This window comes from Panthera leo, chromosome B4, assembly GCF_018350215.1.
Source record: "Panthera leo isolate Ple1 chromosome B4, P.leo_Ple1_pat1.1, whole genome shotgun sequence".
NCBI classification, from domain to species: Eukaryota; Metazoa; Chordata; class Mammalia; order Carnivora; family Felidae; genus Panthera; species Panthera leo.
In genome coordinates this window covers 88,350,956-88,374,365 of record NC_056685.1, presented here as the reverse complement: position 1 = coordinate 88,374,365, position 23,410 = coordinate 88,350,956, and the positions used below count along the sequence as shown (strand labels likewise).

Sequence of the window (23,410 nt, the reverse complement as noted above, 5' to 3'; positions counted from 1 at the left end):
ACTGGGTTTTCAAATACAAAATTAGAGGTTCTGGGAAGCATAAAAGTCTTCTCTTTACATTGGCTACATATGAATTCTTCCTTTTAATACTGTATTCCATGTAGGAATGAAAAAAGAGCATCAGATATCCATTTGGCAGCAGGAAACTGCAGTGATGATGTCTTTGCAACTGTTTTATCCTATTGACTTACCATGTAATCAGAGAACATTTCCAGATAAAAGTCTATTTGAGAACACTGAGATAAGCCCCAAATATATAGAAGCTATTCTATTTTACATCCTATCTTAAATAAATTTGGAGAAAACAATCCTTAGATGTTCTCACATACGCAGTGAGATTACAGTCCAAATTCATCTGACCTTTTCTCAGGCAACATGTCTGCTTTATCCAGGGATAAATTAGTTCTAAATGTGTAATTGTCACCATGAAAGTCCTAACAGAAAATAAAATGCAGCAAATTCCACATTAGTCACAGCCTTCCATGGTGATAGGAAAAGAAACTTTTCGAAAACCTGAAGCACCTGGCAAGTGTGTGTGGGGTAACAAACAAAAGAGGCAGGAGAGTTGATGAAGAATAGGAAGAGAATGTATTTTTTTCAAATCAGTCACCATTAAACCTCAACAAAAAAAAAAGAAGGAGAAGCAAGAAAAGCATAGAAAACATTCATTTATTTTACAATGATAGTAGATAAAAAGATAACAATAGTATCACGATTCCTGATGTCAGCACCCTTCAAAAAATACAACCCCCAGGAAAAAAATTAAAAAAACAATTGCGTTCATAATTGCACCAAAAGGAATAAAATATCTAGGATAAACTGAACCAAGGAGGTGTACTCCAAAAACCATATAATACCAATGAAAGAAATTGAAGATGATACAAACAAATGGAAAGATAGTCCATGCTCATGTGTTGAAACAATGAGTATAGTTAAAGTGTTCATACTATCAAAATACTTTGGTATTTGCTATCTGAAAATAATCTACAGATCCAATTTACTTCCTATTAAAATGCCAACAGCATTTTTCACAGAACTTGAAAAAATTAATACTAAAATTTGTATGGAATCATAAAAGACCCTGAACAGCCAAAGTATTCTTGAGAAAGAACAAAAGTAGGGGTATCAAATCCCAGATTTCAAGATACACTACAAAGCTGTTGTCATAAAACAATATGGTATTGGCACAAAAACAGACACACAGGTCAAAGGAATGGAATAGAGAGTCCAGAAATAAACCTACAATTATATGGCTAATTAATCTTCAACCAAGAAGGCAAGAACAGGCAATGAGAAAACTCTCCAATAAATGGTGCTGGGACAGATCAGCAAAACCAGAAGCTGGTTCTTTGAAAGAATTAACAAAATTGATAAACCACTAGCCAGTTTCATCAAAAAGAAAAAGGAAAGGACCCAAATAAATACAATCAAGAATGAAAGAGGAGAGATCACAACCAACACAGCAGAAATTAAAACAATAATAAGAGAATATTATGAGCAATTATATGCCAATAAAATGGGCAATCTGGAACAAATGGACAAATTCCTAGAAACATATACACTACCAAAACTAAAACAGGAAAAAATAGAAAATTTGAACAGACCCATAACCACTAAGGAAATCGAATTAGTAATCAAAAATCTCCCCAAAATCAAGAGTCCAGGCCCAGGTGGCTTTCCAGGGGAATTCTACCAAACATTTAAGGAAGAGTTAACACCTATTCTCTTGAAGCTATTCCAAACAATAGAAATGGAAGGAAAACTTCCAAACTCATTCTTTGAAGCCAGCATTACCTTGATTCCAAAACCAGACAGACACCCCACTAAAAAGAAGAACTATAGACCAATTTCCCTGATGAACATGGATGCAAAAATCCTAACAAGATATTAGCCAACCGGCTCCAACAATACATTAAAAAAATTATTCACCACGACCAAGTGGGATTTATACCTGGAATGCAGGGCTGGTTCAATATCCACAAAACAATTAACGTGATTCATCATATCAATAAAAGAAAGGACAAGAACCATATGATCCTCTCGATAGATGCAGAGAAAGCATTTAACAAAATACAGCATCCTTTCTTGATAAAAACCCTCAACAAAGTAGGGATAGAAGGAGGATACCTTGAGATCATAAAAGCCATATACGAACAACCCAACACTAATATCATCCTCAATGGGGAAAAACTGAGTGCTTTCCCCCTAAGGTCAGGAACAAGACAGGGATGTCCATTCCCACCACTGTTATTCAACATAGTATTGGAAGTCTTACCCTCTGCAATCAGACAACACAAAGAAATAAAAGGCATACAAACCAGCCAGGAGGAGGTCAAACTTTCACTCTTCGCAGATGACATGATACTCTGTATGGAAAACCCAAAAGATTCCACCAAAAAACTGCTAGAATTGATTCATGAATTCAGCAAAGTTGCAGAATATAAAATCAATGTGCAGAAATCGGTTGCATTCCTATACACCAACAGTGAATCAACAGAAAGAGAAATCAAGGAATCAATCCCATTTACAGTTGCACCTAAAAACATAAAATACCTAGGAATAAATCTAACCAAAGAGGTGAAAGATTTATATGCTGAAAACTATAGAAAGCTTATGAAAGAAATTGAAAAAGACACCACAAAATGGAAAAAGATTCCATGCTCCTGGATGGAATATTGACAATATTGTTAAAATGTCAATATTCCCCAAAGCAATCTACATATTCAATGCAATCCCTATCAAAATAACAGCAGCATTCTTCACAGAGCTAGAACAAATAATCCTAAAATTTGTATGGAACCAGAAAAGACCCCAAATAACTAAAGCGATCTTGAAAAAGAAAACCAAAGCAGGAGACATCACAATCCCAGACTTCAAGCTATACTACAAAGCTGTAGCCATCAAGACAGTATGGTACTGGCACAAGAACAGACACTCAGATCAATGGAACAGAACAGAGAACCCAGAAATGGACCCACAAACGTATGGCCAACTAATCTTTGACAAAGCAGGAAAGAATATCCAATGGAATAAAGACAGTCTCTTCAGCAAGTGGTGCTGGGAAAATTGGACAGCGGCATGCAGAAGAATGAACCTGGACCACTTTCTTACACCATACACAAAAATAAACTCAAAATGGATGAAAGACCTAAATGTGAGACAGGAAGCCATCAAAATCCTCGAGGAGAAAGCAGGCAAAAACCTCTTTGATCTTGGCCGCAGCAATTTCTTACTCAACACATCTCTGGAGGCAAAGGAAACAAAAGCAACAATGAACTACTGGGAGCCCATCTAAATAAAAAGCTTCTGCACAGTGAAGGAAACAATCAGCAAAACTAAAAAGGCAACCGACAGAATGGGAGAAGATATTTGCAAACAACATATAAGATAAAGGGTTACTATTCATAATCTATAAAGAACTTACCAAACTCAACACCCAGAAAACAAATAATCCAGTGACGAAATGGGCAAAAGACATGAATAGACACTTCTCCAAGGAAGACATCCACATGGCCAACTGACACATGAAAAAAATGCTCCACATCACTCATCATTAGGGAAATACAAATCAAAACCACAATGAGATATCACCTTACACCTGTCAGAATGGCTAACATTAACAACTCAGGCAACAACAGATGTTGGCAAGGATGTGGAGAAAGAGGATCTCTTTTGCATTGTTGGTGGGAATGCAAGCTGGTGCAGCCACTCTGGAGAACAGTATGGAGGTTCCTCAAAAAACTAAAAACAGAACTACCCTATGACTCAGGAATTGCACTACTAGGCATTTATCCACGGAATACAGGTGTGATGTTTCAAAGGGACACATGCACCTCCATGTTTATAGCAGTACTATCAACAATAGCCAAAGTATGGAAAGAGCCCAAATATTCATCGCTGGATGAATGGATAAAGAAGAGGTGGTATATATATACAATGGAGTATTACTCAGCAATCAAAAAGAATGAAATCTTGCCATTTGCAACTACATGAATGGAACTGGAGGGTATTATGCTAAGTGAAATTAGTCAGAGAAAGACAAAAATCATATGACTTCACTCATATGAGGACCTTAAGAGACAAAACTGATGAACATAAGGTAAGGGAAGCAAAAATAATATAAAAACAGGGAGGGGGATAAAACAGAAGAGACTCATAAATATGGAGAACTGAGGGTTCCTGGAGGGGTTCTGGGAGGGGGGATGGGCCAAATGGGTAAGGGGCACTAAGGAATCTATTCCTGAAATCATTGTTGTACTATATGCTAACTAATTTGGATGTAAATTTTAAAAAATAAAAAATAAAATTTAAAACGTAATAATAAATAAATGGTGCTGGGAACACTGGAAAGCTACATGTAAAAGAACAAAACCTGACCACTTTCTTATACCATACACAAAAATGAACATAAAATGTATTAAAGATATAAATGTGAAACTGTAAAAATCCTAAAGGAGAACACAGGCAGTAATTTCTCTGACATCAGTAACAGCAACATTTTTCTAGACAAGCCTCCAAAGGCAAGGAAAAGAAAAGCAAAATAAAATATTGGGATTACATTTTAAAAATGATTTTGCACAGAGAAGGAAACCATCAACAAAACAAAAAGACAACCTACAGAATGGGAGAAGATATTTGCAAATGATATATCTGATAACGGGTTAATAATATTCAAATTATATAAAGATCTTATACAACTCAACACCAAAAAACCCCCAAAAACCAATAATCTGATTAAAAATGGGCAGAGAACTGAATAGACATTTTTCAAAACAAGACATACAAATGACTAAAATCAAAAAGATCAGAAACAAGTGTTGGCAAGAATGTGGAAAAAAAGGAACCCTCGTGTGTGCACTGTTGATGGGAATGTAACTTGGTGCAGCCTCTGTAGAAAATAGCATGGAGTTTCATCAAAAAAAAATTAAAAATATAAATAGCATTCGATCCAATAATTCCACTACTGGGTATTTATCCAAAGAAAATGAAAACGCTAATTTAAAAAGATACATGCAGCCCTATGTTTATTGGAGCATTTTTTACAATCGCCAAGATATGGAAGCAACCTAAGAGTCCATCAATAGACAAATGGATAAGGAAGGTGTGGTACACACATATACACACACATACACACACAAGAATGCAGGAATGTTACACAGCCATAAAAAGGGATGAGATCATGCCATTCGCCACAACCTGGAAGGACCTAGAAGTTATTGTCCTAAGCGAAATAAGTTAGACTGCGAAAGACAAACACCATATGATTTCACTTATATGTAGAATCTAAAAACAAAACAAATGAATAAACAAAAAACAGAATCAGAGCTGTAAAAACAGAACAAACTGATGGTTTCCAGAGGAGAGGAGTTTGGGAGGATGGGCACAATGGGTGAAGGGGAATAGGAGATATAGGCTTCCAGTTATGGAATGAATAAGTCTGGGGTACAGCCTATTGAATATAGTCAATGGCATTATAGTAGTATTTTATGGTGAAAGATGGTAGCTGCACTTGTGGTGAGCATAGCAAATATTATAGATTTGTCAAATCATTATGTTGTACACCCAAAACTAATGTATCATTGTGTATCAGCTATACTTCAATAAAAAATACATTGGTGGGAGTACAAACTGGTGAAACCACTGTGGAAAACAATCTGGAGGGTCCTGAAAAAATTAAAAATAGAATTACTATATGATCCAGTAATCACACGGGTGGGTATTTACTCAAATAATACAAAAACACTAATTCAAAAAGATATATACACTCCTATGTTTATTGCAGCATTATCTGCAATAGCCAAATTATGGTTATGAAGGCAACCCAAGTATCCATCAATAGATGAATGGATAAAGGTGTGGTATATATACAATGGAATATTATTCAGCAATAAAAAATAATGAAATCTTGCCAGTTACAACAACATGGATGAATCTAGAGAGTATCGTGCTATGTGAAATAAGTCAGTCAGAGAAAACACATACTATATGATTTGACTCTTATGTGAAATTTAAGAAACAAAACAAATGAACAAATTAAAAAACAAAACAAAACAAAACAGACTCTTAATGATAGAGAACAAATTGATGGTTACCATAGGGGAAGTGGGTGGGGGGGGGGTGGGTGAAATAGTGAAAGAGATTAAGAGTACACTTACCATGATGAGCACTGAATAATGTATAGAATTGTTGAATCACTATACTATATATCTGAAACTAATATAACATTGTATGTTAACTATACTAGAATTTTTTTTAAATGCAAACCTTTTATTGTGTGAAAAAAGGACTTAATGAATACATAGAGGCAGATTCAATGATGCCAGCTTGCTAAAAGAATGTGTCTTGATCATTATCAAATTCTAGGCATAAGATCAAAGTTGCTGACCTCTGAATGTGCAGAGAATCCAAATAAATATTAATTCATCAGGAGCAGAAGTCTTAAATTCAACATTTTAAATGAGTTTAAATTTTTAGAAATTTAAATTAAATCAATCACATAATTTTTTTTAAGAGAGAGAGAGAGAGAGAGCAGTGGCAAGGGACAGAGAGAGAGAGAGAGAAAGAAAGAGAGAGAATCTTAAGCAGGCTCCATGCTCAGCATGGAGCCCGATGTGGGGCTGGATCCCATGAACCTGGGATTGTGACCTGAGCTGAAATCAAGAGTCAGATGCTTGACCCACTGAGCCACCCAATCACCCCCAATCATATAATTTTTAAGTGCAAACTTTCCTAAATATATGATATAAACAACAATGAATTCAGAAATCTTTTCCTTTGGAGTGATTTTTCTACTAATCCTGTATTGATTGACTTAGGAAGGATTTTTTTAATTCTAAACAAGTGATGAGATTTTAATTTTTAATTAATAAATAGTAGAGTACTTAAGATTTTGTTGAGCATGGTAGCCTCTCCTTAATGCCATAACTCTGCATTCTAACATGCAAGCCCATCTTATCACATAAGAAAATAAAACTCCTTAAATAGGACTAAATATTGTTCTCATTTTTGACTCTGTAAATAATATTATAATGAATATCTGATGTTTTTCCATGTTTGACATGCAACATTTTAAAAAATCCAGTGGTGTATGTGCATGTGTGTGCACATCCATATGTATATGTGCTGTGCGTGTGTGCGTGTGTGTGAGAGAGAGAGAGAGAGAGAGAGAGAGAGAGAGAGAGACACATCAATAACTGGGTAAATTTTTTCTTTTTTTTTCTTTTTTTCAATATATGAAGTTTATTGTCAAATTGGTTTCCATACAACACCCAGTGCTCATCCCAAAAGGTGCCCTCCTCAATACCCATCACCCACCCCCCATCAACCCTCAGTTTGTTCTCAGTTTTTAAGAGTCTCTTATCCTTTGGCTCTCTTCCACTCTAAGCTCTTTTTTTTTCCTTCCCCTCCCCCAGGGGTTTCTGTTAAGTTTCTCAGGATCCACATAAGAGTGAAACCATTTGGTATCTGTCTTTCTCTGAAATTTTTTCTTTAATAACTGATTTTATTAATATTTTATACAGTAAACTAGATTTCTCAACTCAGTGCTAATTGTTTTTATTGACACAAAATTGGTATATAACATTATTTTAGTTTCAGGTGGAAGACATAGTAATTTGATCTTTTAAATCTAGTTACCCATCTGCCACCATACAATTAACCCCCTTCAGTCATTTCACCTACCTCCCCAACCCCCTTCCCTGATGATAACCACAGTCTGGTCTCTGTATCTATGAGTTGTGTTTTGTTTTGTTTGTTTGTTTGTTTTGCTTTTTACATTCCACATATACATGAAATTATAAGGTATTTGTCTTTGACTTATTTCACTTATCATAATTCCCTCAGGTTGCACCCATGCTATTGCAAATAGTGAGGTCTCATTCTTTTTAATGGATATGTAGCATTCCATTGTATATCTATACCACATCTTCTTTGTCAATCTATCCATCGGCAAACATTTAGGTTGTTTCCATATTGTAAATAATGCTACAATGAACATCGGGTACATATTTCTTTCCTAATTAGTCTTTTAATTAGTTTTAATTTTCTTTGGTTAAATACTCAGTAGTGGCATAGCTGGATCACATGATAGTTCTATCTTTAATATTTTGAGGAACCTCCATATTGTTTTCCATAGTGGCTGCACCAATTCCCATTCCTACCACAGTGTATGAGGGTTCCCTTTCCCCTCCAACACTTGCTATTTTGTATCTTTTGGATACTAGCCCTTCTAACAAATGTGATGTGATATCTCATTGTGGTTTTGAATCGTATTTCCCTGATAATTTAGTGATGTTGATCTTCTCATGTGTCTATTCGTCATCTGTATGTATTCTTTGGAAAAATGTCTATTTAGATCCTCTGCCCATTTTTAAATCAGTTTGTTTTTACTACTGAGTTGAGTTCTTTATATAATTTGAATATTAACCCCTTATCAGATATACAATTTTGCAAATATTTTTCCCATTCAGTAGGTTGCCTTTTCATTTCGTTGATGATTTCCTTTGCTGTGCAAAAACTTTATAGTTTGAATCATCCCACTTGTTTATTTTTGCTTTTGTTGCCTTTGGTTTTGGAGTCAGATCCAGAAATTCAATGACAGGACAGATATCAAGAAGCTTACTGCCTATGTTTTCTTCCAGGAGTTTTATGGTTTCAGGTTTTACATTTAATTCTTTAATCCATTGCGTTATTTTTTGTGTATGGTGTAAGATAGTGGTCTGATTTTAATTTTTTGCATGTCACTGTCCAGTATTCCCAGCACTTTTTATTGAAGAAATTGTCTATTCCCCCATTGTATGTTCTTGACTCCTTTGCCATAAATTAATTAACCATATATATGCAGGTTTATTTCTGGTCTATTCCATTGATCTATGTGTCTGTTTTTATGCTAGTACCATACTGGTTTTGATGACTATAGCTTTGTAGTATAGTTTCAAATCAAAGAGCAGGATACATCAAGCTTTGTTTTTCCTTTCAAGATTGCTTTGGTTATTCAGAATTGTTTGTGGTTCCATAAACATTTTAGAATTATTCATTCTGGTTCTGTGAAAAATTCCATTTTAATAGGGATTGCACTGAATGTGTAGATTGCTTTCAAGTAGTGAGGACATTTTAACAATGTTAGTTTTTTCAATCCATTAGCATGTCATATTTTTCCATTTATTTGTGTCTTCTTCAACTTTTTTCATTAGTGTCTTATAGGTTTCAGTGTACAGGTCTTTCATTTTAGCTAAATCTATTCCTAGGTATTTTATTATTTCTGATGCAGTTGTAAGTAAAACTTTTCTTAATTTTTTTTTTCTGATAGTTCATTATTAGTGTATAGATATATAACAGATTTCTGTGTTAATTCTGTATCTTGTAACTTTATTGAATTCATTTGTTCTGACAGGTCTTTAGTGGAGTCTTCAAGATTTTCTATATAGTATCAGGTCATCTGCAAACAGTGACAATTTTACTTCTTCCTTTCCAATTTGGATAACTTTTATTTCCTTTTCCCGTCTAATTACTGTGTGTAGTACTTCCAATATTATGTTGAATGAAAGTGGCAAGAGTGAGCATCCATGTCTTGTTCCTGAGCTTTCACTACTGAGTATAAATTTATCATATACAGCCTTTATTATATGGAAGAACATTCCCTCTATACCCACTTTTATTGAGAGTTTTTATTACAAATGCATGCTGAGTTTTGTCAAATGTTCTTTAATTTTTTTTAATGTTTATTCATTTTTTGAGAGAGACAGAGCACAAGTGGGGGAGGGGCAGAGAGTGTGAGAGAGACAGAATCCAAAGCAGGCTCCAGGCTCTGAGCTGTCATCACAGAGTCTGAGGAGGGGCTTGAACTCATGAACCATGAGATCATGACCTGAGCCAGAGTCAGTTGCTTAACTAACTGAGCCACCCAAGCACCCTGTCAAATGCTTTTTCTGCATCTATTAAGATGATCATATGATTTTCATCCTTCATTTTGTTAAAGTGGTATATCACATTGATTGGCTTGTAGATGTTGAACCATCCTTACATACCTGAAGTAAATCCCACTTGATCATGGTGTATGATCTTTTTTTATGTGTTCTTGAATTTCGTTTGCTAATATATTTGTTAAGAGCTTTTTCATCTATGTTTATCAGGAATATTGGCGTAGAAGTTTCTTTCTTGCTTGCTTGCTTGCTTGCTTTCTTGCTTTCTTCCGTTTCCTTGTCCTTTTGTGTGCGTGTGTGTGTGCGTGCACACGCGTGTGTCCCGTTGCCTGTTTTTTGGTGTAAAGGTAATTCTGGCCTTGTAAATGAGTTTTGAAGCATTCCCTCTTCTTCAGTTTTTTGGGAAGTGTTTAAGAAGACAGGTATTCAATCTTTGAATGTTTGGTAGAATTCACCAGTGAAACTGCCTGGTCCTGGACTTTTGCTTATTGGAAGATTTTTGATTACTGTATCAATCTCCTTACTAGTCATCAGTCTATTCAGATTTTCTATTTCTTCCTGATTTGTTTTGGAAGATTGTATGTTTCTAAGAATTTATCCATTTCTTTCAGGTTGTCCAATTTGTTGGCATATAGCTGTTTGTAGTACTCTCTTATAATCTTTTGTATTTCTGTGGTGTCACTTGTAACTTCTTTTTCATTTCTGATTTTATTTGGGCCCTCTGTATTTTTTTCTTAAATTTATTTAGACTTTTTGTAGCCTAACATGTGATCTATTCTAGAGAATATTCCATGTGTACTGAAGAAGAATATGTTTTCTGTTGTTTTGGGGTGGGATGTCCTGTATATATCTATTAAGTCCATCTGGTTTAATGTGTTAAGACCAATGTTTCCTTATTAATTTTCTTTCTGGATGATCTATTCATTGATATAAGTGGAGTATTAAAGTCCCCTACTATTATTGTACTGCCGTTAATTTCTCTCCTTAGGTCTGTTAATATTTTCTTTATAGACTTAGGTACTCCTATGTCAGGTGCATAAATATTTATGAATGTTATCTCCTCTTGTTGGATTCACCCCTTTATTATTATGTAATGTCCTTCTTTGTCTTTCATTACAGTCAGATTTGAAGTCTTTTTTGCCTGATATAAGTATAACTACTTCAGCTTTCCTTTTGTTTCCATTTCCATCCCTTCACTTTCAGACTGTGTATATTCTTAGATCTGAAGTGAGTTTCTTACAGGCAACATATAGCTAGGTCTTGTTTTTTTAGTCCAATCATCCACTCTATGTCCTTTGATTGGGGAATTTAGTCCATTTACATTTAAAGTAATTATTGATAGGTATGTACTTATTGCCATTTTGTTCATTGTTTTCTGGCTGCTATTGTAATTCATCTCTATTCCTTTCTCTCTCTTTTTCTCTCTTCATTTGTGATTTGGTGACTTTCTTCAGTGTTATATTTAGAGTCCTTTCTCATTATCTTTTGTATATCTACTATAGGTTTTTGCTTTGTGGTTAGCCTAAAGTTCCCATATAACATCCTATATATGTAACACTCTGTTTTTAAGTTGATAATAACTTAAGTTTAAATGCATTCTAAAAACTACATTTTTACTTCCCTTCCCCTCAAAGTGTTAGATTTTGATGCTGTATTTCACATCTTTTTATTTTGTGTATCTCTTCATTAATTATTGTAGCTATTGTTAATTTTAGTACTTTTGTCTTATAGCATTCATACTAGATTTATAGGTAGTTAATCCCCTATCTTTACTATATGTTTTCCTTTTACCAGTGGGGTTTTTACCTTTTATATTTTACCTTTTATAACTTCTACAGAAATTTACCAGTGGGAATTTTACTTTTACATTTTATCTTTTATAACTTCTACAGAAATTACTAGTTAGTACTTTGTCTTTTCAGCTTAAAGAAGTCTCTCTCAAATTAGTTGTAGGACCATTTTAGTGGCAATGAACCATTTTAGTTTTGGCTTGGCTATAAAACTCTCAATCTCTCTTTCATTTCTGAATGATAACTTGCCAGAGAGAGTATTCTTGGTCATAAGTGTTTTCCTTTCAGCACTTTGAATATATCATGACATTGCATTGGGTAACTCTTAAAATCACATAAATATACACTAACCTGTCTGACATTTGTGAGACAGAAAACTGATTAGAACCATTTAAGATATAAATTAGAACTATTTAAGATATAAATGCTGACTCTCATTTTCAGGTAGATATTAGAGATATTGGTGCTTCAAGGTGGTTACTCAAGAAATCTTCCCTAACTTATCTAGTCACCAAGTACTTTTTAAATTTTATATTCCTTCAGCACTCAAAAGCCAGTTTCCATTGCGATGCTTGTTAATTCTTTCTTTAAATATGTGTTCAGTGCTTGTAATGCGTACGAAAGGCAGTAGGGCACACAGGTTAGAACCAACACCTTGACTTCAAATGGACAATTTGTGACTCAGCTCAGACACATGGAGCTTTGTGACTTTGGCTAAGTTGCTTAACTTCTCTAATCTTTGTTTTGCTCATCTGTAGAATGAGATAATAGTGAGTGTATTCCTATATTCAGTATTCTTTGTTATTATTTTAAAGATTAAATTAACTAAGGGACTTAAATCTCAGCTCATGAGTTAAGCACTTAATCAGTGTTGGTAAGTGTTCCTATTATCTATGACTACTTCTACTACTACTGTCTTGTACTTGGTTTACTAAGGAGGAAACCAGTAGGTGCGGACCCTATAGAATCTCCTAGTCTTAAAGGAGAACATATCACATGTTAAATGACTAGCCACATGAGTCTGTAAGATCCAGGAACATGAGGCTTATAGGTGGCAGCACAGTGTAATGGTTAAGATTGTAAACTCTGCTGGAATCAATTTCTTTTTTTGAATTCTGGTTCTACTATTGACCAGATGTGTCACCTGAAGCTGGTTATTTATTCTCTTTGTGCCTCAGTTTCTTTAAATGTAAAGTGAAATAAGAGTACATACCTCATAGGGTCATTGAGGGGATTAAATGAAGAAATACTTAAATGAAGAAATGAAGAAAGCACTGTTGATGGTGCCTGGCATAAAGTGTTTCGTAAATGTTAGTGGCCATTACATACTTCTTTGTATCTAGCTCACGACTTAGCATAGTGATGTGCCACAGATATTTGTTGGTTTGCTAGAAGTAATAGTATGAATACTAGACTATGGCCCTAAAGCTATGATGTCATTAATTTATAATTGAAGTGGAAGGAGTCATTGTGGGCTACAGAAGTAAAATGCATTCTCCTGCAGATACCAGTTTCTTCCACGTTTCTCACTAAAAAAAAAAACAAAAAAACCTGACAGTTTAAGGACAGGAAAGACTACATACGAATAGTGGCTATGAAGCAGCACATAAGGTAATATGATAAATGAAATGTAACCCATTTATATTGGGCATCCCGGCCTCTATGAGAGTAGGTTAAACTTGACCCAAACCCTCAACTTCTTGACTTGACTAAGTCCAGTGGTGGTTACCAAGCATTTTGGAACCCCAAGTACATTTATTCAGTGTTCTTCAAACTGTATCGGTTGTCCTATGACATGTTCATCACTGTTCCATGGGGAAAACAAAAGGATGGGGGCTTTCCATGGTTAAATAGGTTTAGGAGATATTAAAAAACAAAGTTTAACAGGTTTTATGTATACACAGCACTTCCTCCAAAGTATTTGACCATGGAACTCTTTTCTCAAAGAAAACCTATTGATATCTTCTTTTTAAAAAATTTTTTAACATTTATTCATTTTTGAGAGGCAGAGAGAGACAGAGCATGAGTGGAGAAGGGGCAGAGAGAGAGGGAGACACAGAATTGGAAGCAGGCTCCAGGCTCTGAGCTGTCAGCACAGAGCCCGACGTGGGGCTCAAACTCACGAACTGCGAGATCATGACCTGAGCCAAGTCAGATGCTCAACCAAATGAGCCACCCAGGCGCCCCTTACCTTATATGTGCACAGAAGGAAGTTGGGGGTAGACTGCTTTAATTGGAAGGGAAAAATTATTGGCAAAATATGTACACATTTGAAAAAAAGGAAGAATAAATGTTTTGAACACTCATGAAATGTCAGAAACTTAACCAGTTATATAATCCTTGCAATATCTGCATTATATTTTATCACCAAGATTTTATGGATGAAGGTTTTAAACCTCAAAAATTAAAACTAAGTCACACGGCTAGTAAATGAAGGAGGTAGCCGCATCTCCTAATTAAAATACTTCTTACACATATAGAATTACAAACTGGGAGGAGGAAGGCAGGCAAATGAAAGAGAAAGATTACTCCAGGGTATGCACACACAACTTTCAGTTTTTCTTTTCATCATTGCACCCCCAAAATACATTAACTGAAATTAACTGAGAGTAAGAGAGAAAAAATGGTCTTAGTAATACAAGAAGTACAGAGCAAACACGAATTGCTCTAAGAAAAAGCACCAGATGCCACACAAAATATTGACCATGTTCTTTTCATATTTTAGAACCAAAATTAACTGCCACTGAAAAATTTTCATAGCAGGTCCAGTGAGGTACATGAATAGTGAGTCTATATTTTAATGGTTCTTAAAAATACATGCATTAAGAAAAGTATTGGTATTTCTTCCATATTATCCATATATATGTATTGTATGTATATATACATGTATGTATATATACATACAAAACATATGGATAACTAGTACTATTGTTTACTGAATATCTTCTAACTATGCCACCGGATGTAACCCAGTAAGTTATTTTTATAAATTGGATATTGGATTTGCTTATCGGATCAAAGGGAGTGACACAGCTGAATAATTTCCTGAGAGACCACCATACAATCTCTTTGAATTAAGAACACCCCACAGAATTTTAATGATCCTGTTCTGCAGATTTCCTCTCCTCCGACAACATTATTTCTCATAAGGAGCACTAATAATGTAATTTGGGACTTAAAGGAAGGTCATCTCTCCGAGTCCGTGACTATTACCTATTGCTTGGAGCATTTTTCCAGAAAGGTGGCCTGCAAACCTTTTACTTCTGGCTATCTCTGAACTTTAAAAAAATGTTTTGCCTCCTAGGTATCTTGGAGAAAATGAGAGGAGGCAACACAGCTTGTAAGGCAGGTACTTCTATTCCTAAGCGGTATAAATTGAAGCTTATAGAGACGCAGTGAAGCAGGACTCCGGAGAGGAGTCCAGTTCTCTTAATGCGACAACCTTTGGGACTCGGCATGCAGAAGCTAAAAAGCAACGTGGAATTATCAGTGAGAACTGCACCTCAGAAAATCCTTTGCTTTCTTTGCCTGTATTTCACGTATATTTTCCCACGACAATCAAATTTACACCACGTTCGCAAAACACAAATTTGCCGACCAAAAAGTCATGTTCGTGTATCCACAAAGTGGACATAACATTACAAAGTGTGTGTTTCTTCTCTTGCGAAATAGCCTGAAAACAGCTCCCCCTCGCTGTGGTTCGAAGCGTCTCTTCACCAAAGTTCAAGCCAGAGCTCAAGTAGAGGGTGTTTCTGCCTTTGCTCTGGACCAGCAGCCTGGCTCGAGCTCTTCAGTTGCTAATTAATAGGTAGGTGGTCTCGCTGCGGAGACAGCGCCTCTTTCCTGACCGGAGCATGCATCTTTCTAACTCCCGAGCGCAGGAACCTGGCGCCTTTTCGCTCCCATGCCCGGAACGGCACTGCCTGGGTGTGAGCTCTTCAGACAGCTGCTCTTTGTCCTTCCAAAGAGATGTCCCCACGATTCAGCAGTAACCAGACGAAGTCCCCACGGACTACTGTGGCCCGATTTCCGCCCATCCCCTCTGTGGGAATCAGGCTTTTCCCGGAGGAAACCCCAGGATTTCTAGTTCACAGAAATTCTCTAGGCACCCACCCCAACCAGGAGACGATCCTTTTCCTGCAGTAGATACGCCCACGGGCGCCCTGGGGCCGCGATGGAATAAGCGAGCGCCGGCCGGGTGACAAATAGCAGGTGTGTTACTGCGAAGATGGCGCTTTTTAAGCGACACGGTAGTGACCCTCCCGGGGGCGGGGTGGGGATGGGGGAGGGGGAGGGCAGGGACCAGGGCGAGGAGAGGCTGAATTCTCGGAGCCAAGTTGCCCTGGGAGTAAAATGAGCCAGGCAGTGGGCTGGCTAGCTGCAGAGGTGGAAACCCCGGCTGGAGCAGGTGGGGTCGCGCTCCTAGTTCAGGCGCAAGGAGCGTGAGCGCCCGGAGGTGGACTTGGGATTTCAACGTACCGCATCCACTGCCTCTGTTGATGTCAAATACGGAGTTAAGGTGGCTATTGAGGGGGCTTGAGGAAATGGTGGTAAGCCAAAAAAAAAAAAAAAAAAAAAAAAAAAAAGGCATAGGACGTCTAGTTCTTCAAGTTTTTGTCAGAAAAGAGCGGGAAAGCGCCCCCATCCAGCCTGTTAAGCCGAGGAATCGGCGAGTCTCCCAGCCCCACCCCTGCAGCAGTGATGCAAAGAGAACAAATCACCGACGTAGAGAGGAGGGGAAAAAAAAGAAAGAAAGAAGGAACCCCCTGGGGGTGGTGGGAGGAGAGAGCGGACGGAGCAAGCACGGAGCAGTCTCCAACCACTGGGACGAGAGGGAGCGCTTTCTGGGGAAACAAACTCCGCATAAATAATTGAGTTTGGAGCCCAGTGCTTTCAGAGGCTCGGAGCGCACCTCCCCAGCGCCTTCCGAGCTGAAAAGGAGCCGAGCGGGGAAAGAGGTCGGTGACGGGAGCGAGAGCAGCTCGGCCGGCGGTGGGACGCTGTGCCCGCAGACGCCCGCAAGAGGGACAGCAGGGCCCAGCGAGCAGAGCCCAGCGAGCGCGGGAAGGACAGCGCGCGACGGGCAAGGAGCCCTCGCCAGCGGCCGTGGGAAGACAGCTGGCCTCCGCGGAGGCCGCGGAGGCGCTGCATGGACAGCATGCGTTTCTCCGGAGGCCCCAACGAGGGGCCCGCGGACAACTCCAGCCAGGGGTGGCCCCTGTTAGCCGGCGGTGTCAACGGCAGCCGGGCAGCGGAGGCGCTCGGGGATGGCGGCAGCCCCCAGGAGGACGTGCGCAACGAGGAGCTGGCCAAGCTGGAGATCGCCGTGCTGGCTGTGACTTTCGTGGTAGCCGTGCTGGGCAACAGCAGCGTGTTGGTGGCGCTGCACCGCACCCCTCGCAAGACGTCCCGCATGCACCTCTTCATCCGCCACCTCAGCCTGGCCGACCTGGCCGTCGCTTTCTTCCAGGTGCTGCCGCAGATGTGCTGGGACATCACCTACCGTTTCCGCGGGCCCGACGGGCTGTGCCGCGTGGTGAAGCACCTGCAGGTGTTCGGCATGTTCGTGTCGCCCTACATGCTGGTGGTCATGACCGCCGACCGCTACATTGCTGTGTGCCACCCGCTGAAGACGCTGCAGCAACCGACGCGCCGCTCGCGCCTCATGATCGCTGCCGCCTGGGTGCTGAGCTTCGTGCTGAGCACGCCCCAGTACTTCGTCTTCTCCATGGTCGAGGTGAACAACGTCACCAAGGCCCGGGACTGCTGGGCCACCTTCATCCAGCCCTGGGGTCCCCGCGCCTATGTGACCTGGATGACGGGTGGCATCTTCGTGGCGCCCGTGGTCATCCTGGGTACCTGCTATGGCTTCATCTGCTACCACATCTGGCGCAACGTCCGCGGAAAGACGGCTTTGCTCCCGGGAAAGGGCGCCGAGGGCGCGAGTGGCGCTTTGCATAAGGGGCTCCTGCTCGCGCCGTGTATCAGCAGCGTGAAGACCATTTCCCGCGCCAAGATTCGCACGGTGAAGATGACTTTTGTGATCGTGACAGTTTACATCGTTTGCTGGGCGCCCTTCTTCATCCTTCAGCTGTGGTCTGTCTGGGATGAGAAGTTTGTTTGGATCGGTAGGTGTCTGGCGGGAGAAAGGAGGAAAGTGCGGGAATTCGGCTGTGCGTGTGGCCGGGGTTCGGGGGAGGGGGTGCTTTTCATACTATCCTCTGGGGCAGTAGTTCTTAAACTTCTGCATGCTTAGCTTTGGGTGAAATTACCAAAACGGCAGGGGTCTCCACCCCAGACATTTTGATTCAGTAGCTGTGGAATGGGGCCCAGGAATGTGCACTTGTAGCTTGAAGTGATCCTACGACAAATCCAGAAACTGCGCCCTACAGTCAACCAGGCAACTACAAAACGTGATAATGACTTTTTGCCAGATCACTAACCCCTGCGCTAATTTCGCCCCCCCCCCCCCCGGCCTTTGAGTCTATCGGATTCAGAGAAATATTTGTACTGTAACCACTGCTTTTTGCTAGCTTGTGAAAAATATCACAATACAAAAATTTTGTAGAAATGCCCCAAGGGCAAAGATAAACGCACATATTTTTTTCTGAAGAAAGATTCTTAAGAAGCCAATAATTCTAATTTAGCATTTAGTGTTCCATTTCTTATCATCTTTTAAATTTTTTTTTTCTGACAATTACTGTAGCACCTTTTTTTCTGGTATTTTAAAGCAGGATTATTGATAAACTCTAAATTTGTTAAAGTAATTAATTCATCTTTCAGCACTAACTTAACCATACAGCTATAGCCCCCCCCCACACACAACTCTTGCAGTGCTTTATGGAGAATGTTCTCTACACCTACTAGTTTCTTTGATTCTAATTCCTCCACAAACTAAAAATACTAACTTCAAAAGAACCCCACCAAAAACAGTTAAGGCTGGGTCTTGAAAAATGTTATTTCCTATGAGTGAGAAAAAACCCAACTTTTTCAAATAAAATATATTACAGGAATGCTACCAACATCAGCTATAGTTGGGAAATAGGTATCTGGGAAGAACTGTCTCCTTTTGCTATTTGAGATTGAGGTAGGGAGCCTGTGTGATTTACTATTGGAAGTTATATGTGCAAATAAAACATTTGAGAGTGGATTTAATTCAAACAAATAAAAATACCTACATGGCTATAATATTACTGATAATAAATAATACAACATAAATGCTATATTTTTGGTTTATCATTTCCGGTCTTGCTTGATCTTATAGCAGCCTCGTAATTATTGCCAATCAAATAAAAAAAACTCAGTCTAAGTATTGCTTTATCAGAATTTAGACATAATTTCTAAAAACTTCTCTACCTCTGCATAGGTATGGTGATGATTTTCATTCTTTTTGAATACAGTCTGTAACCATAGATCATGATCACCTTTAATGGTAGCATTTTAGCACGAGGTATGATTAAATCACCTGTAATTTATTCCAGCATAACAACAGTGAGAAGACCCAAGTTTATATTTAATAATGAAGAAAAAGTTAGTGCTTGCTGATTATTCTTATGTTTCAAAAAGGTGTATTATCAGTGTCATAGTTCTGTGAAAGATTATAATATTTATGTGGTTTACCAGTGCAAATTAGCATAAAATATTTCAAAAACTTGTTGGAATTTCCTAACTCAGCTGTTCTTAATATAGTTTAATTGCCCAAACCACCAAAATGGTTTTCTTTTAAAATCAAAAGAAACTATAGAAAATTAACAACAACAACAAAAACACAAAAAACAACTCCAGAAACAACCAAATAATGCATCCTTCAGGGACCTATTACTACTGTTCCCTTATGTATGGTTGTCTTATTACAAAATACGTTTAATATTTAAAAATGTAGAACTACTAAACATGTTCCATAATGTCATACTTTTGCCTTAGTTGTTAGGATGAATACAATTTTATTTACGTGGCTATAGACTTCTGAAATTTCATTGAAATTGCAGCCATTCTGTAACTGCTGTGTCTGTTAGCACATACTAATGCTAGTATAAAGAATACACATTTTTTTAAATAAATTGTTTCATATTCTTCCCACTCATTCTACTGAGATATTTTCAAGTGGTTTAAAATATTTGAATGAACGTCAATGCATCTTGCTTATGAAAATATTTCACAACCAAGCGACTTCCAGACACCAGCCATTTCCCGGATTAATGAACAATATACTTCATTTTCTACATTAACCCATAACTTTTTCCCCACTTCTAAGAGTCAGTAGAAAAATGAGTTTACCCAGTGCTCAGTTACTTTCATTTGACTATTTAAATAATCTCCCCTTACGTTTTTTGTACAGAATCAGAAAACCCGGCCATCACCATAACTGCATTACTGGCTTCCTTGAATAGTTGTTGTAATCCCTGGATATACATGTTTTTTAGCGGCCATCTCCTGCAAGACTGTGTTCACAGCTTCCCATGCTGCCAGAACATGAATCAAACGTTCAACAAAGAAGATTCTGACAGTATGAGCAGAAGACAGACTTCTTACACTAACAACCGGAGCCCCACAAACAGTATGGGTACATGGAAGGACTCGCCTAAATCGTCCAAGTCCATCAAATTCATTCCTGTTTCAACCTGAGCCCACATTCACGCAGCCTGACTCTTGTAGTGGTCTTTTGGGTCTACTGGCTGAATCCAGCTAGAAATCATGGGAACAAATGAACTTCTAAGAGATAAGCGTCAGTTTGTTGAGTGCAAGACTGTGTTTCTAGTTGCATTTTCTCATTGCTATGACCAAAAGTTATGAATTGTTTTATAGGGGACGTTAAAAAATTAAAAAATTAAAAAATGATGAAAAAATATGCTACACTAAGATTTGTAGGCCTAATTTTCAGAAATATAATAGAAGTTATAGTTCTAAAGGAAAAACATAACCACCCTGGCTTTACATTCTGTTGTTGGCTTCCTTTCTTTTCTTTTCCTTTTATTATGGACAGAACTAAGGCTTGCTTGGTTTAGAAGTCATACGATGTAGGGGCATTATTTCAAACAAAGTGAGCTCATCATCGGCCTTAGTGTTTGAAAGGAATTAGAAGAACCTTCAGAGAAATTTTTTCCATCCAATAAAAATCAGTTCATGCATCAGAAAATGCAGCCTCAGGTGCACCTGGGTAGTTCAGTCGGTTAAGCATCTGACTTCCGGCTCAGGTCATGATCTCAGAGTTCCTGAGTTCCAGCCCCACGTCCGGCTCTGTGCTGACAGCTCAGAACCTGGAGACTGCCTCAGATTCTGTGTCTCCCTCTTTCTCTGTCCCTCTCCTACTTGCACTCTCCCTCTCTCTCTCTCTCTCTTTCAAAAATAAACATTAAAAAAGAAAAGAAAAGAAAATGCAGCTTCAGGCAGAGACCTGGAGATGGGATAGTGCCTTGGACAGGCATGAGTTCTTGGGGCATATGGAGCAGGGGGTGCTTGGTTCAGAGCAGAAAGAGAAAAGTTCTGTTAAATGCTAAATTTCAAAATGGTAACTTTAGAACTGACAGTTCCCTCCTTGTTTTAGGCTCCTCATGTTGTACCAGTTATGGAAGGTATAATTTATTAAGATGCTGAAGGTTAGAGCAAATATTGTCAAATGGCTAATAAAATCTTTTTTCTCCCACTGCAAGGCCATTTTAAAATCAGATTTATGTAAAGAATATCCAGTTTTGTTAGAAGAACAGAAATGGATTGCCCAAGGTACTATGTAGACTTTGTCTAGAACACTGTAAACATATTTTGACCAGTGTTATAGGGTATTCTGTGTTGTGGTGGATAGTAACATGATTATTACTTCATGTCTGGGGTGTCCAGACTTATAAATAAGAGTCTCCTAAAGAGAAACTCAAGATGTAGAATGTCCCTTCGTATTTAATTAAAAATAATTTGGTCTTTCCTTCCAGTCTCCCAACCGTCTAAGTTACATATGGTAGACGAGAGGCACGGTTGGATGGAATGGGGTGGAGATGGGGGGAAAAAATTGCTCTGCACCTAGTATGGTTTCCTTTATTACTAAATGCATGATTTTGGAAAATTACTTAAACACACATAATGCTTTCTTCTCCTTGGCTGTACAGTGGGGTTGATAACGCCTCACAGGATTGTTGTGAGGACAAAATGAAATCAAAGGTGTGAAAAGATCTTCCTGAACCGTCACGTGTCATATGAATGTACCAATTGCTTTTATTATAGTCTTAGGGCCTTCAGAATTGAACAGCTTTTTCCTGTTTACTTTCCATTAACCAGAATTTGTTGGTTTCATGTCTGGGATATAAAATCCTAGAATTTAAATATAGCTCTGCTGATTCATTGGAGAGCATTGCCAGGGGCCACTAAGCCTGACTTGTGCCTAACCAAAGTTTTCCAATTCAAAGATAGAACTTGCTTGCCTTTAAATGCAGGTAAGTCATGGGGCAGCTGGGTGGCTCAGTCAGTTAAGCGTCAGACTTCCGCTCAGGTCATGATCTCATGGTTTGTGAGTTCGAGCCGTGCACTGGGTTCTGTGCTGAGAGTCTGGAGCCTGCTTCAGATTCGGTGTCTCCCTCTCGCTCTCTGCCCCTCCCCCACTCTCACTTTGTGTGTGTGTGTGTGTGTGTGTGTGTGTGTGTGTGTGTGTGTGTTTCAAAAATAAACATTAAATAAAAAGTAAATAAATGCAGGCAAATCAGAGCCAGCCAAGAGCATCAATTTCTTTTACTTCTAAACAGAGATAAATTACAGCACGACTTGACTGTTGTTACTGCATTTTTCATTAATGGAACCCAGTGTTTTTTTTTTCGAGCTATTTTGTCTGGCTCCCTCTCCTTTTTAGAGATCATGCAATGATTTGGGGACACATCATAAATATTTTGAATCCCTTAGATGAATTAATAATCATTTTAATAGCATTGTTGTTGTTGTTGTTGTTGTTGTTTAACTTTGCAGATAAGAAACTGAGGACTAGATAGCACTGTGAGAACCTGGAAGTTTCAAGTTCACTCCTCTTCATTCTCTTGCCTTTCCAAATTCTCAGGCCCGCTACTCCCTGAATTGATATGCCTACAAAAAGCTTGCAAATATGTTATAGAAATTAAGTCCTTAGGTTTTACAATTCTGCTTTTTAAAAATCAGAAATATGTCTCTTAAAGGGCACTGGATGGCACATTATGAGCCACCTTAAATTAATCAGTTCCTCATCATTTGAGTCATAATAGCACCTCAGTAACCCTGCCCTCTCTGACGCTGTCAGCTCCTGTGACAGCTTCTCTTCAACAATTTAGAACTAAAGCCCTTTGGGTTGGTACAAAGATGAGCCCATCCAACTCCAAAATAATAGCCTCATGTTTTTTGTGCAGACTGTTTCAAAATGTTGATGTGTACCTCCAGGTAAAACAATTCGATTTGAATCTTCTATTTAGGAACATCTCTCAAATAAGTTGTGTATCAACCTACTGAGCTGTGTTCTCTCATTTTAATGCATCAGGAGACAAGATAATACAAAAGGCTAGGGAAAACACCAGACGATCCTGAGCGCTAGTTCTGTACTAGGCAAATAGACGGTATTATTCTCTGTGATTTAGGCTGAGAAGCTTAACTTAGCTAGTTGCTAAACTTCCTTAGTGTTATGTACCCAGATATGGCATTCATATGTCCCAAAACAATACTCCAAGTGGAAGAGTCCTGCCTGTCTATTTTAGAAGA

At 38.4% G+C, this 23,410-nt stretch overlaps 1 protein-coding gene across 1 annotated transcript; it reads left to right on the top strand.

Annotated features, from left to right (window-relative positions):
* Positions 1-16,786: 16,786 nt before the first annotated feature.
* On the top strand, positions 16,787-20,915 carry AVPR1A (arginine vasopressin receptor 1A). Its single transcript, XM_042944635.1, has 2 exons — positions 16,787-17,838; positions 20,049-20,915. The coding sequence occupies exons 1-2, from the start codon at positions 16,860-16,862 to the stop codon at positions 20,333-20,335; spliced, it is 1,266 nt and encodes a 421-aa protein (XP_042800569.1). The 5' UTR covers positions 16,787-16,859; the 3' UTR covers positions 20,336-20,915.
* Positions 20,916-23,410: the final 2,495 nt, after the last annotated feature.

Bases quoted from the DNA above. Each gene is read 5' to 3' on its own strand.
- AVPR1A (XM_042944635.1), top strand. From the start codon at position 16,860: ATGGACAGCATGCGTTTCTCCGGAGGCCCCAACGAGGGGCCCGCGGAC. The intron at 17,839-20,048 runs GTAGGTGTCTGG...TTTTTTGTACAG, and splicing joins TGAGAAGTTTGTTTGGATCG to AATCAGAAAACCCGGCCATC.